The sequence below is a fragment of the Blennius ocellaris genome (assembly GCF_963422515.1).
Source record: "Blennius ocellaris genome assembly, chromosome: 1".
NCBI lineage: Eukaryota > Metazoa > Chordata > Actinopteri > Blenniiformes > Blenniidae > Blennius > Blennius ocellaris.
The window spans coordinates 30,985,681-30,999,816 of NC_137650.1; the positions used below are offsets into that span (position 1 = coordinate 30,985,681).

The 14,136-nt window shown below is 40.4% G+C and overlaps 1 protein-coding gene across 1 annotated transcript in view; it reads left to right on the forward strand.

Annotated features, from left to right (window-relative positions):
• Nucleotides 1–11,779, forward strand: part of adamtsl5 (ADAMTS like 5) — a 30,796-nt gene extending 19,017 nt beyond the window's left edge. The window contains exons 7-13 of the mRNA XM_080495902.1: nucleotides 1,880–2,003; nucleotides 5,051–5,137; nucleotides 5,726–5,889; nucleotides 7,360–7,573; nucleotides 9,428–9,547; nucleotides 10,249–10,320; nucleotides 11,028–11,779. Of these exons, the coding sequence (XP_080352028.1) occupies nucleotides 1,880–2,003; nucleotides 5,051–5,137; nucleotides 5,726–5,889; nucleotides 7,360–7,573; nucleotides 9,428–9,547; nucleotides 10,249–10,320; nucleotides 11,028–11,362 (1,116 nt within the window). The 3' untranslated portion in view covers nucleotides 11,363–11,779. The remainder of the gene's footprint in view (nucleotides 1–1,879; nucleotides 2,004–5,050; nucleotides 5,138–5,725; nucleotides 5,890–7,359; nucleotides 7,574–9,427; nucleotides 9,548–10,248; nucleotides 10,321–11,027) is intronic.
• Nucleotides 11,780–14,136: the final 2,357 nt, after the last annotated feature.

Below are 14,136 nucleotides of genomic sequence, written 5' to 3' on the forward strand. Positions count from 1 at the left end.
ACTGTGACTGGAGCTCTCTGGAGAAGTGAACTCCATGCTGCGTGTTAGGGCCAGAGTGCACTCATCAGTGTGGACTGCAACCTTCATCTGGCATTACTGCTCTGCAGTGCACACAGTCCTCGGACCCACATATAGCCTGTCCACCGCTCATCCCTCACACCCTCACACAGATGGACGTGGTGGGAAGTTAAAGTGTAACCCTCAGGGTCCGTCGGCACATGCAGCATTAAGCCATGCTGATGTCAAGACATCTGCTCGTTGAGGGAAAAGTTAAAGATGCGGCTATTTTCATATGGCTGACCGAGGATTAACGTGTGTCTGTGTTTACATATGCCCTCGTGTGTGTGAGTTTTTTGTGTACACGCTCACACATAGCCCCGGTAGTGTAAATAAGTAGATTTATGGGCCATGGACCAGAGCGGCTCTAGGTCAGAGAGCCTGAAACAGGAAGCAGATGCAGCCTGCAGCTGGTTTGAGGATTGCAAGTCAGAAATTGAGATCATGCTGCAGAGCACATGGCTGGTTTGGATACAGAGCATTAGTGCATGTGGAAATATTATTTCGAGGATTTTTCTTTCTGATTCACACATTTTCTTGGGGGTCGGAGGGGTCAGTCTGAAAAGCTAATACTTAAGCAATAGTCATCAAATGTGGGTTTTGAAGAGCCAAGAGATGTGATGTTGATAATTATCTTGTAAAATACAAATACTCAAGCAGTCATCCGTCCAACACCCCCCCCCCCCCCCCCACCCCCACACACACCTTTTTTTTTTTTTTTAAATGCATCGTTTCATGCCATCATGCGGTTAAACAAGCCAAATATAGCCATCTTGATCTTCGCCAAGGTATGTCATTTAGTCCAAAAATGTACTAAATGTTAGAAAAGACTCTCCCTTATTGTGATGATTGAGATCGAGACACATGACAGATGCTGGCAGTTGTGTATAAAGAAAATGTTACTCAATAACAGGTTTGAAATATAATAAACCTCATCAGTTGACTATAGGTTTGCTTCAACAACATGAGATTGGCTCCAGGCCCCATTGTAGAAGATAATTGGTGTAAAATAGAGAGCAAACAAATATGCCACCTTCTTGATTCGGTGATGTTGCTTTCTATGCTAACATGACGATGTGTTACATTTCTGTCATGATCCTCGAAAGAAAAAACACAGGAAGCAATGTAAGGGAATATTGATGTGTGTGATTAGATTTGAAGCTGTGCAACAGTGAACAAACTTTTCTCGTCAAGTTCATTTCAGCACTCTCTCAGTAACACCAGCACAGATGACTTTGCCTGCTGGAGTGTTTTTGCAGGACTGTGGTCGCTCCCTCAGTGGGGCCCTCATGCACTCTGCTACCTTGTCACAGAGCATTCATTTCCTGTTGTGCACACACAGATGCTCGCAGTGTTTTGTTTTTTAAGGGGCTTTGGAGCCTGATTATAAGTTCCCCTCAGATTGCTGCTCTCCTGCCTGGTAACCTCCCCTTTGATTGGTCCGATCTGCAGAGAGCGTGATGAAGTGCGTTGAAGAAAGCGGCCACTGTAATCTGTATAGCAACCAGCTTGTCCACACACCATAAAACATCCGGCTCATCCTCTGTGCTCTTTGCTTTGGCAGTCTTACGTTTACAGAGAGGACTCTCCAACCAGTCCTTCCCTCTCGAGACTCGGATGTTCTGTTTTCTTCCTGAGTAAATGTTTGCGAGAGGGGACGATGAGCGAGAGAGGCAAATAAGAGAAGGGAGAGGGAATTACATTGAGGCCTCACAGTAGATTGCGACTGTATTGAAAAGTCAAAGCAAAGGGAAAGGTGATGAGCCTTTTTTCAGACTTGAACCATTTATGGAACAGTTTTGTCCAATTGTGTGTCACACAGACCCCTGGCTGTGACTCCATCTTGGGTTCAACGCAGCAGGAAGACGTCTGCATGGTGTGTGGAGGGCACAACTCCACCTGCCTGCACCACAAGAGTGTGTACCAGAGCAACGGTGTCGATGCAGGTAGGACACACTCACACTCCGTCATTATAATCTTCCCCTCAGGGAACGAACTGCAGCAGTTTCAGACCGACACGATGTAGTAATAATTCCAGGCAGCCTCCGTGCTTTCTCACCCAAATGTTATTAGTCATTGGAGCTCAGTCAGGACATGATTGCTCGCTGAAAAAAAGTGAGCATTAACCACGGTCACAGTTTTGCCAAACAAAAGCGATTGGCTGCCTTCCAGGTGGAAACTCAGCCAATAACAGGTCCAAAATTACAGTTGTTAACGTTTCAGGAAGAACACAGAGCTCTTCAGGCCATTCTGGCTCCATGCCAGCAAAACATTTTCTACCTTCACTCTTACCTGCGGTTCAGAGGCTAATGTGGGGGTCTGATGGCATGCCGGGAAGAAAGCCTGCAGAATTTCCTTTGTTTTGTGTATAAATGCCCTATTTGAAACAAAAAAAAAACAGGTTGTTGAGCTCTTAGTAGGCCACTGCACATGTTGCTTGAGCCATTTTACTTTGAAGTAAACTGAAAGAAGAACACCTAGTATTCACCTGGTGAGGACATTTAATCATGACATGTATATAAATAAGGATCCATGTAAACTGATTCTGCACCAAAATTGTAAGAATATATTTCAATATAAAATTCCAGTTTGCTGTCTTATTCTACACAGATATCCCAGCGTGCCCTTTCTTTGTCAATTCTGAGATGAAATTCTGACATAAAAGAAAAAAATTTAGGTAAAACCGATATTGATTTTAAAAAGACATTAAGATTTAGGAAATTAATGTAACTCAAATGTAATGAGAATTGTCTTAAATTACTAAACAGATTATAGTGTGATAGCAAATCATTAGTAAGGTCAAACTAAAATGTTTTGATAGCATCTAAACTCGGCTTAAATTCCCTAATAATGAGCAAAAAACCCTGAAGGGAAAATCCCAGATCGCAGAGTTCTAAGGATTATGATGGATGCCAAGTGCAAAGAGCAGTTCATATCGATTAGGAAAAAAATGTGTTTAAATTATGATTAACTGTGCCTTTATTATTTAGATAAAAACCCTTTTATGCAGCATTTGTCATGACAAAATTCAATTTTCTGTACATATGAAGGCCCACAGCCTAGTCAAGTTCACCCTCTTTGGATGGAAGATTTTGCACACCGTGGAAACACACTTACGGGAAGTGCTCGACACCTCTGCCTCGTGATTTGGCGCGAGGCTGGACTGTAACAGTGGCGTCCTCAGACGGCGCTGTGTGGCGGCAAGGCGGAGCTGACGGATGGATCACTGAGCCGTAATTGGCTCAGATTGAGCAAGAAGAAAACAGCCTGATAATGGCCGCTTTGTTTGGGCGACTCGGCAGGATGGGAGGTTTTCTCTCCTCCTGCAGATGTATTTCCCAGCAGGCGGAGAACCGACGAAGGGCAGCGGGAAGAAAAATCTCCTCCCAAGGTCAAGCTGGCCTCAAGCTCATCGCTGCCTGCTTTCAACTCAGACATTTCCTCAGTCCCGACTCCACATGTTCTTATAGAAAGCCCCTACAGATGAACCTTGTGCATAGTTTCACTCTGGAGTGGGTAAGCAGGAGCAACCGGAGTGAAACGGTCTACAGAGGCCTTGATAAATGGAGTTCATCCCGTGGCCACTTTTCACTCCACAACAGCAGGGGAACCATAGAGCTGTCCATGGCTCTTTCTGCCCCGGCTCACAACGTGAAACATCACTCTGGAACCATTAGTTGTGGTTTCAAGTCATCCATAAGTTGTCTGTCCTGGCACTTGTAAATCAGTGCTGTAAGCCATCCATCATAGTCAAACATTACTGACGTTCAGATTCCGATTGAGCTCTAATGACATACAATCGAAGCATTGCAACAGCCGTGTGAAGTAATCCACATTCTTCAGAGAACATGATTATCTCAGTAATGATTCAGGTTTGGTCGTGGCTAACTGATACCCTATCACTAGTTGGTGTTAAATGGTGTTTAGTGCCCTAATTCCGAGATTAACCCTGATTATAAAGTGCAAAGTGTAGACTATTAGCCTGCAGAAGTTCTTTGGTGCAATGCGGTTAAATGTCTTTGAACCATCAGAGTAAAATAGTTTCAAAGATTGTGTTTCAAAGCTGAGACATGCGTGAAAACATACTCATGTTGGTGTTAATCTGCTTTTAATGTACCCTCTTACCAAAATCCTTTAGTTTTACCAACAGATTCATTTTTTTCTTTTAACCTGCATTTTTAACTCCAGGCAAGTCGAAGCCTGAGACATAGTGAACTCTCCTGTTTAGAAATTGACTTTGTTGCATTACTTACTAGTCAATCATGTTGGAAACATCAAGAGGTTATTATGTGAAACAACAGAGACAACAGAAGCTTTCTTCCTTAACGGTGGAGAAAAAAAAATCAAGAGACTTGAATGTCACATGAAGCTGCTTTCATTTCATTTCACAAAATGAAATGAAATTTGTAAAAACTAAAGTTGTTTATTCTTGAATGTGGTACATGGCGACATCGACTCGTCTCTCTGTTATTGACAGTCCAGTATTTAATTTAAAAGATATAATAAAGCATTAAATGATGAGTTGTAGTTCTCTGAGCAGACAGGACCAAACAATAAATTTCTGTGCCCAAGGAGGAGGTTGTTGTGTCTTTGGTGGGATTCCCTGTGACGAAAGTGAGCAACTGTGACATGTAAATTCATGCAGGGTTTCAACAAAGACATGAACTTTATTTTCAGCTGCATGTATAACATTTCACTGTTTGACATTTTAGCTCAAATCTCCGTTGGCATGCATCTAATTAGCAATGTAATTTTTGAAAACTTTGAACTCCATTTAGATGCTAAATAACATTACAGATTTAGTCTTTTACAATCCATGTACTGCTCATCATGTAAAGCCCTTGTTACTCTTTGTATTAAAGATGTATTTTGAGCAGCGTTTCAGTCTCTGGTGTTAACGAGTTGACCTTTTCTTCATTCATGTGAAGCACTTAAATTAGAGGAAGCCAACATTTAGACCAAGGCCTCTAAACTGTCTGTCTCTGTGTGTCAGGTGGTCCTTTTGGGTACAACGAAGTGGCCATGATACCAGCTGGAGCCACTCACATCCGAGTGACCGATAACAGCCGGAATTATCTGGGTAAGATTCATGCCTTCACAGGACCCTCTGGCCCACCGTCTACATCGGTTTTAGCTCCACACAGATGAAGTTAATGACTATCTCTGGCTCCAGACCTGCATTTTTTAACTTTTAAAGTTATTTCCTACACTTGCAGTCACTTCCTCTCCCTCAGAGACTGGAGGGGCTCAGCAGTCCCATCTGGTTTCTGGACCAGCTGTGTTTTTTTTCCAGGCAACATAATAACCAAGGGCATCTATTCTCATCCTTGTTTATGGGACCAAAATAAAATGGGCCATCGAAATGGCACACACTGCGGTCTTGAAAAAGGGACGCTCATAAAGGCTTTATCCGACCGCTGGGGCAAGGCAGGTGAAGGTACTTGTTTCCGTGTCATGTCATGGAAAATCCCTCTCCCTGCACTGAGAAGAAACAGCTGCCATATATAGGCAGCTGGGGCACTTCTGCTCCTCACCTCAACCTGACCCAGCGATAGGGAGAGTTATTTGTTTCCATAGTTGTCACGACACAAAACTGAGGAATCGTTACATAATTTAGTCAAATAAAACTTCTCTTCCTTCCTTCTCAACTCTTTCTTCTCCCACCCAGCACTGCAGAACGGGCGATCCCAGTTTGTTATTAATGGGAACTGGAAAATCAGCGTTCCAGGCGAGTATAATGTAGCCGGGACAAAGCTGCTGTACCGACGGTCTGCAGACACCTACGAGAGTTTCGAGGTCCCGGGACCCACAAAGGAGGACCTTCATCTAATGGTAAGAATGTCGGAAGAAACTTTGGAGCTTATTCTTTTAATCCGTCAAATTAAACAACATAATTGGGAATATTGTTAGTATCGTCGATACAGCATCTATTTACCACACATGTGAGCCATTGGTGAATAGATATAAAATATAAACCTTAAATTTCAGATGCAGATGTTTGAATGACGCATTCTGAAAGGAGCTGGCAGTAACAATTCAGGAGTGAGAAATTATTGAAGTTAAAGTGTTGGCCAAATGCCACAGTGTTTTTCAAACACTAGCAAACAACTGTTAATAAAATACAGTACACAGATAAGAAATCATAATTCACATATTTTGGACAAAATTAGTTAATTTTGAGGGTTTGAATCATTTGAGTTGCTTTTTTTAAATAGGTTATTAGTTTTTTGATCAGCGAGTAGTGTAATCATATCATGTGGTTAAAAAGATGATCAATATTACAAAACATGAGATTAGATTGGTTTAATCTGTTAAATGGATTCAATAAGAATTTTCAAAAATAAAAGCATTGATTTACTGATGCAACAACTACTATTATCTGGTTAACATGTCACGTTTTAAAGTTACATATTAATGTATTTTATGAGTAATATAAGTACAAACATATTAGTAATCCTTTTCATTCACTATAGAATTTGTAATGTAACTTTTGGCTGGACATTAGAGATGTGGGCCTGCCTGGTCACAGTCTTGCATGTTTTTAATATCATCATCCTCCTATACACTTTTCCAATACACTTTCATTTAAGAAGCATGGTTGAAAGCTTGATAACAAGGGTCTCAGAGTTTCTAACCGAAGAATCTGTGTAGGATTGAGGCCCTATAGCGGCTTTTTTTTGTTTGTTTTTTTTGTTTTAATAAAATATGGTGAAACTATTTGTCATATGTTTGCTTAAGTCATGCTCACCAAATGTTTTCATCGAAAACTGGTCATAGGAGCTAAAAATAACGTTGTGTTCATATTGCCTTCTTTGTCGAGCCATTATGACGTTTCAATCAGCTACATGTGAAAGAAATATCTGTAATATGTGTTTCACAACCAAGGCTTCATCCTGGTGAGTCTGTGTGACTGCAAATTATTGTTCTGGCACATAAAATACATTGTGGAGTGGAAAACGTTGTGCTTATGACAAGAAAAAAAACATGTTTTGCTGAATACTTGATTGCTTCCATTTGATCTCCTTGCAGGTATTTTACAAACCGACCTGTCTCTGCTAACTAACAGCTGCAAACTATTGATTTGCTTTAAGAGACTTTTGATGTCATTTTTGTGAAACAATCAAGCCTGGAAGTAAACTATTTATTTTCCTGGATAGTTTATTAATATTGTTTTCATACAAAATGAAAATGAATGGAAAAGCAATGATCCTCAAGGGGACGTTACAAACGGAGGAAGCTGTTTTGATGGCTGTTGCTGTACACAGGATCGTTTCACTCACTCTTTGCGGTTTTCGTGTGCAGGTCCTTGCCACAGACAGAAACACAGGGATTGAGTACGAGTACTGGCTACCACCAAACCAGTACGCCTTGTACCACGGCAGAAGCCCCCCGCGACAACCTCACCACACTGCTACCTACCTCCCCTGGGATCTGCCCACCACTACAACCACAACTACCACCACCACAACCACCACCACCACCCGGCCTTCCACAAGCACCGCCCGATCACACTGGTGTAAGACTCGCCTCTTATTCAAGTTTATTTTCGAAACAAAAGAGTGGAGAGGTTCGCTGGTTTAAAGCTGTCGTCTCGACTTGACATCGATCACTCTCTCTCTCTTAAAAGATAGATTTCAGAAGACTCTTGCACCAATGACGGTTCTGCATCGATAAATTGTAACATTAAGATTTCTCACCCATAACTACATGTGGTATTTACAAAACACAATTTGTTCAGCGGTTGACTAGTAATGAGGAAAATACTGGACAAAGTATTGAAAAAGTACTGAAAAAGTTGTGTCGTTAACAGGTGCCACAAACTAAAAGGCCAGTGGGTTTAGATGTCGATTCGTCTCAGAATCGGCTCTTGTGAGTGGAAACACTTGTGGTGCAGTTTGGACAGTGGGGGTGAAAAGAAACCGTTTATCTTCTGGCCAGCCTGGTTGCTGCTGTTGAGGAATGTAGCTGCTTTATCGGTAATGATAAGCCTGCAGCACACATGTGCTCCGTCTCTCTTTACCCCCTGATGAACACTGACGTTCGTATAGAAACCTTCGTCCAGCCCGACGACTCTGACATTCTGCCTGACTCCATCCAACACTGACAAATTTATTTAGCCTTTCATTGAACATGTTTCTTGTTGACTAGGAAAAAATGTGTTGGTGGTTTTCTCGGTGGCAAGATAAACTTTCATTTCATGATGTTTGAACAACATAACAAGGCCAGGATGACCTCTTGTCTGTGTGAGGAATAATTCAGGTTTTACCACAGCTTTTTCTGATGCATCACTATTTATAGTTGTGAAAAACTTCTGCTGTTTCACACTCGAATAGAGCATGCTGATTTTTGTTGTTGTTGTTTTTTTGTCATACCTCATCACTGAGCTGATGTTTGCCTGTGTTTTACAGCTTATTCCTGACCTAGGCAGCTCAGTGGGTCTGCTGTCAGTGTATGACTAAATGAACACAGCAGTCGTATAATTTCAGTGAGCTGAGTTTGACCCAGAACTCAGCGAGAAATCCAGTAAATTGCCCGCCACCCAAAGCTGGAGAGCAGGTCCTTGTGCAGGAGTCCCTTTATTGTCCTGCAGTGAGGAATGGAGCAACTGCTGACTGAATCGTAGATGGTGCAGACAGCTTCTGTGATCTATTACTTGCAAACACATCCTCAAGCAAGACGTCCATCCATCCATCCATCATGAACGACCACTTTGCTCAAATCATTTATCTGATCATTCATTCATTGATGTGTCATCGTCTTTTTACAGACTATGTCACTAAGTGCATTTCAACCAAGAGCGATAATTTGAGCAATCTAAGCAATCTGTTGAATGAATAACATTTTGAATATGTCATAGCTATAAATGTGCGCCTGGCCGTTTAGGTATTTTGTGTTAGTACAAGTACCTTAAATTGGATTCTGAATTTAATGTGGGGCCACTGAAAGAACATAAAATTGGTGTAATATGAGTCATTTAATTGGTGCAGTTTGATAATCATGCAGCTGGATTTTACCCCACAGTGAGTCGAACCAACAATTACTGTCGTCTAATGGGAAATAAACGAGAGCATAGGTGATCATTTCAAGTTCTGGCCAAGAAACTCTGGGGTGGAATTTGGCCTTTTTTTTCCTTTTTTTTTTTAAACAAAAACATGTGTTGAAATCAATCTGTTACCTCGAACATGCTTTTTTTGTTCTGCAGTCTTGAATAAATTTAGAGGTTATAACGCCTTATAGTGTATATTGATGATGATCCATCCATCCATCCATCCATCCATTCTTGTGATGTATTTGCTTAATTAGAAGCTTTTATCCGGGTTGTAAACGTGATTCACCCAATTTCAATTCATTATCAATATTGTGTTTGCAGTTTCCAGATATGCGAAGCTTCCACGCCAGCCTCCGCCTCAGCACCCTCACAGGCCCATTCCGCCCCGCCATGAGCGAGAGGACACCCACAGGAACCATCTCCCTCAGCTCACTCCAGGAAGTACGTTCAGTTCGCTCCACAGCCATCCACCAACACTCTGATGCCCACTAACCATCATAACACTCATATATGTTCATATGTTGGGATGGTGAGATGAAAACATTAAACTAAATTATATTTTATTTACAGAAACAAGCACAGTAACTAATTTTCAGTCTCTTTCACTACATCCGTCACACTGTTGACGAACGGATCCGTCCTGATAGATTATTTTACACGTCTCAAAGAACTTGTCTTAAACATGAGATACAAGAGGGTTGTCATTAAAATGACTTTTCTTTAGTTTGGATATACACGTGTTCAGAAGGCAACGGCACCTTACCAGTCGTGCAGGGAATCAGGTGCACGGTGCTGAAATCAAAGTCAAGAATTAGATTCTACAGATAACAGAGGAAGCTTTCTCAAGAACTTCTACAGCAATCCTCCTTAAAATCTTGTTAGTAGTAAAAAAAAAAAAAATATCGTAAATATTAATAGAATTACTAATTAATTAAACATGACTTTTTAGAAAAAAAAATTTCCCTCACGGCCAACACCAAAGCTTGTTTGAATGTGTTAGAAGTTGTGGGATGTAACTAATTGATGTCAACTTTCCAATTCAACGAAAAGAAACAAAGCCATAAAGCATTTTTTTCCCACCACACACTGATTCCTCCTGTAATGTCTGTTTTAACGTCCGATGCTGTACGTTGTGTTTCCAGGACATTGTGGCGAATGTCCACGGGTTAAAGGTCGGCGAGAACGTCAGAAACAGTATTGTCAGAAGGATTTTGGTAAGACTGCTTCGCTTTTTCTCTTAGCTAATGACTCTATGATTCTTAAATCTAATCTTAATCTGTTGGTCCAATATATTTTCCAACTGTTTCACGGTCTTAGCAGCTCAGCGACTCACTGGTTTGAATTGCACTGCATATCCTTGAAGCGGGGTTTGCAACCTTTATAACCAAGGGAACCATTTTAAAAACTTTCAACTGAATAAAATTCAACTCATAAAGTTGTATATATAGTTTTGCTCACTGTAAATACTGTAAACTTAACAAAGCTTAATAGAATGGCACCAATGCCAATGATTGTGTCTGATTTGGTGTTTTATTACAGTTGAATAACCCAACTTTGTCAAAGTGATACTAAAGGAGTCATTCAAGACTCTTTTACAATAACCATCAAAGTTCAACTTAAAGAATTACTGTTGACTTCCAATGATCGCTGATTGTTATGCAGTTTCCATAATCTGCTCTAGAGTCTAGAAAGTGTCTTATTATGTTGTTGTTGTTTTGAGGTTTTGTTAACTGTGGTGTTTTGCCAATCTCAGAATCAAGAAAAGCAGACAAACCCGCGTTAGGATATGTAGGAAAGCTTTTTTCTTGAGCAATAAGGGGTCTAGAATAAAGAGAAACTCTATTCTATCAATCATACCAAACAAGACCAACTAGAAACCGAGTGATAAGCAAAATAATGTTGTCATTGTTTTCATTCTCAGTTTTCCGAGCCAGAGTCCTCGCGAAGCTGTACCATGGCGAGGAGACTCGCTTCGACGTCCAGATCATCCACACCTACCGAAACCGCTTCCGCGTGGAGCACCGGGAGTTCCTGTGGGTGCCCAACGTGTGCGACTGCCCTCAGCTGGAGGTGGGGAAACAGTACATCCTCATGGTGCGACGTCACATCAACCACGAGCGGACGCTGAACCGCATCCTGCTGGAGGAGGACAGCTACGTGGCGCCGTACAAACCCCGAGAGGACGAGCTCGTGCGACCGCTGGAGAGACAGTGCAGCAACAGAGGGCCCAAAAAGCCGGCGGAACTGAGGGGATGAGTGCCGAGACTCCGTCTGGGGGTGCGTGGGACTTTTATGATCTGATGTCTGGATCTGCACGAACGCCGCCACCGTTCCTGAGAACTTGCCACGGATTGAGTGGCGTCACCGGAGACAAAATGATATTCGATAAACACTTCCAGCCTCAGCTGTCTCTCGCAATAAAAAAAGACTTCATGTTTATTTAAAAAGCCTGATTGGCTGACCATACCAAATAGAGCACTTTAGGTGGGCATGACTGCACACCTTTAAACACAAACCAAAGAGAAGAACATTGACTGAAATGGCCTGTTTTTATGTTTTAATTTTTTCCAGAGCGATCATATATTTTTTTGTTGTTGTATATATGGTTTTTTGGTTTTTTTTATGTATGTGTTAACTCAAAGAAAAAAAAAATCCACCTCAGAAAACTTTGAAGTAAATCCATCCATCGTTTTTTTCTTTGTATTTTTGTCTACAAGCTGTCCAAGTCTATTAAACTCAGCAGGGGTAGGACAGCATCAGATCCTACTTTAGCAACAATACATTTGTTTTTTTGTTTGTTTGTGACCTTCATTTTAATGCAGTTTGTGAAAGTGACACTTCAGTCAATCAAGTAAGTCAAAACACTGTCCAGCCACCATCACAGAGCAGCGAACATCATTTAGTTGTACAGGCAAGAGGGATTGTAGGGGACTCTCCCAATCTGGTCAATATGTGTCTATTATTATTATTATTATTATCATTATCAGGGATAAAATCCTTCACCACTCCTCGTGATTAATGCGACTTCACCAGTAGATCATACAAATTTAAAGAACAAATGTATTCAAAAACACATTTTCCCTCTTGACCTGATCAGGTGGATTTTTTTATCTCTATTTTATCTTTGGCTCATGATATCTAACAACATATCGCTTCACAATGTATTTAAAAACAAGCTTAAAAGATAACACATTGCTTGTGTCACTAGTTTGTGCAATGTAATTAATATTGTCTGCGTTGCTTATTTGTGGTATTATATATTTTTCTAAAGTGCATTAAATCAGGTCTTCTCTTTGATAGTTTACATGAAAACAGATTTTGATATGTATACAGTATTTTGTGTGGCACTGATTAGCTACAAATATACTAATGTATAATTTGACTATAACTGTTTTGTAAAGCTTGCAGTTTTGTTTTTTTTTGTGCCTTGTGTTTCGCATTTTGATGATCAAATTTGCTCTGAAACCTCACACACGTGTGCCAAAACAGGTTGTCTATAGAAAAAAAACATATATAACTGATAATGATTCACTGTATTTAAAGCTTTGCAAGACGTTCAGAGCAGTCCATGATGAGACGTAGAGGTGAAGTCAATTTCATTCGTGTTTATGTGGTTTTTCAAATGAGAAGTCAGACATGAAAAGAGTCACAATTGTAAGAAAACAGTGTATTTTCAAAAAAAAAAAAAATAGAAAGAAAAACGCTTCACATCTACAACAACTGAGACACTACATAAAACTACAGATAAAGTAACTACACATACATTGTTTGTACTGAGCTGCTGGTCATTAACTGTACGGACGTCATCACAGACGCTCAGTTCAATTTCAACGTGATGGTGAACGGTTTGGAGACGGAGGGTCGCTGTCGTAAAGTCACAGCTTCAGCTTCCTGTGGACGTGATTCACCTGAAAGGCAGTAAACCGAAAGCTTCTATTCCCCCAATAAATGTTTACTTTTATCTGAGCACCTCGGGGTTTATACAAGTTTTAAACAAATTGTAAACAAGGATGAGTATTTTCTGGACAAAATATAAACTAAGCACAAAAGATAAGGAAAGTGCTTTTGGTGGATTATTTCTTTATCGTAACAAAACTTCCTTTTATTACATTTTTGACTATTAGAAGGCCTGCTTAGTTTATCGACATGCATTTGTAGGATGAATTTTTAATTTGGATTGTGTCTTGTAAAAAAAAAAAATGGCCAAATGTCTTCTTGAAAATAACAAACTGCTTATTCTGTCCATAACTTTTGTTCACTGATGTTTGATGCACCATTGTTACAACAAAGAAATCTTCTACCAAATACAACATTTCACATGTTTCTGTGCTCATGATTGAACAATCATGCTATCACAAATATTTCCGCTGCATTTTGACACATCTCATGTGTTTGCTCTATCATTGCATTGTGGATTTCCCTTTAGCTGCATCTCTTTCCCACTGAATATCTCACCCCTGGCACAGAAAAGACAGTTTTTAAAATTTTCTACAACATTTTCAGGTTTTATTTAAACACGCAAACAAATCTTTTGTTTTCGCTGCTGCGGTGCCACAAACTGGGATTTTGTGAATGAATATAAAGATGCATTTGAGTTGGTTCTGTCTGTATCTGTTCTGGTGTGTAACTTGTTTTAGCACTAAACGAAAATAAAGCTCACACAATTATTATGTGTAACGTACATACGTATCCACTCTGCAGTCATTCCATCAAACTCCACATGTAATTTCAACACTACTACATTCTGCAGTACTGTGTCGCTTCAATTGGACCATCACAACAGAATATTTTGTGTAACTTAAAGGGCCAGCGTCGGAAGAGGTTGGATAACAGAAAGAAGAAAATGCAAATCCATCACAAAAAGGCCAGCGTCTAGATTACAGCTACATTTTTTGTTTTGCTATTAACGACAGCACGGCCACCCCGACCTGCATTACATGAAAAAATATTTATTTAAAATGCTTTTGGGATGGTTGCGCAGATCTTTATGTATACTTGTCATTTTCACATCGACTGGAAAGCAATCAGTG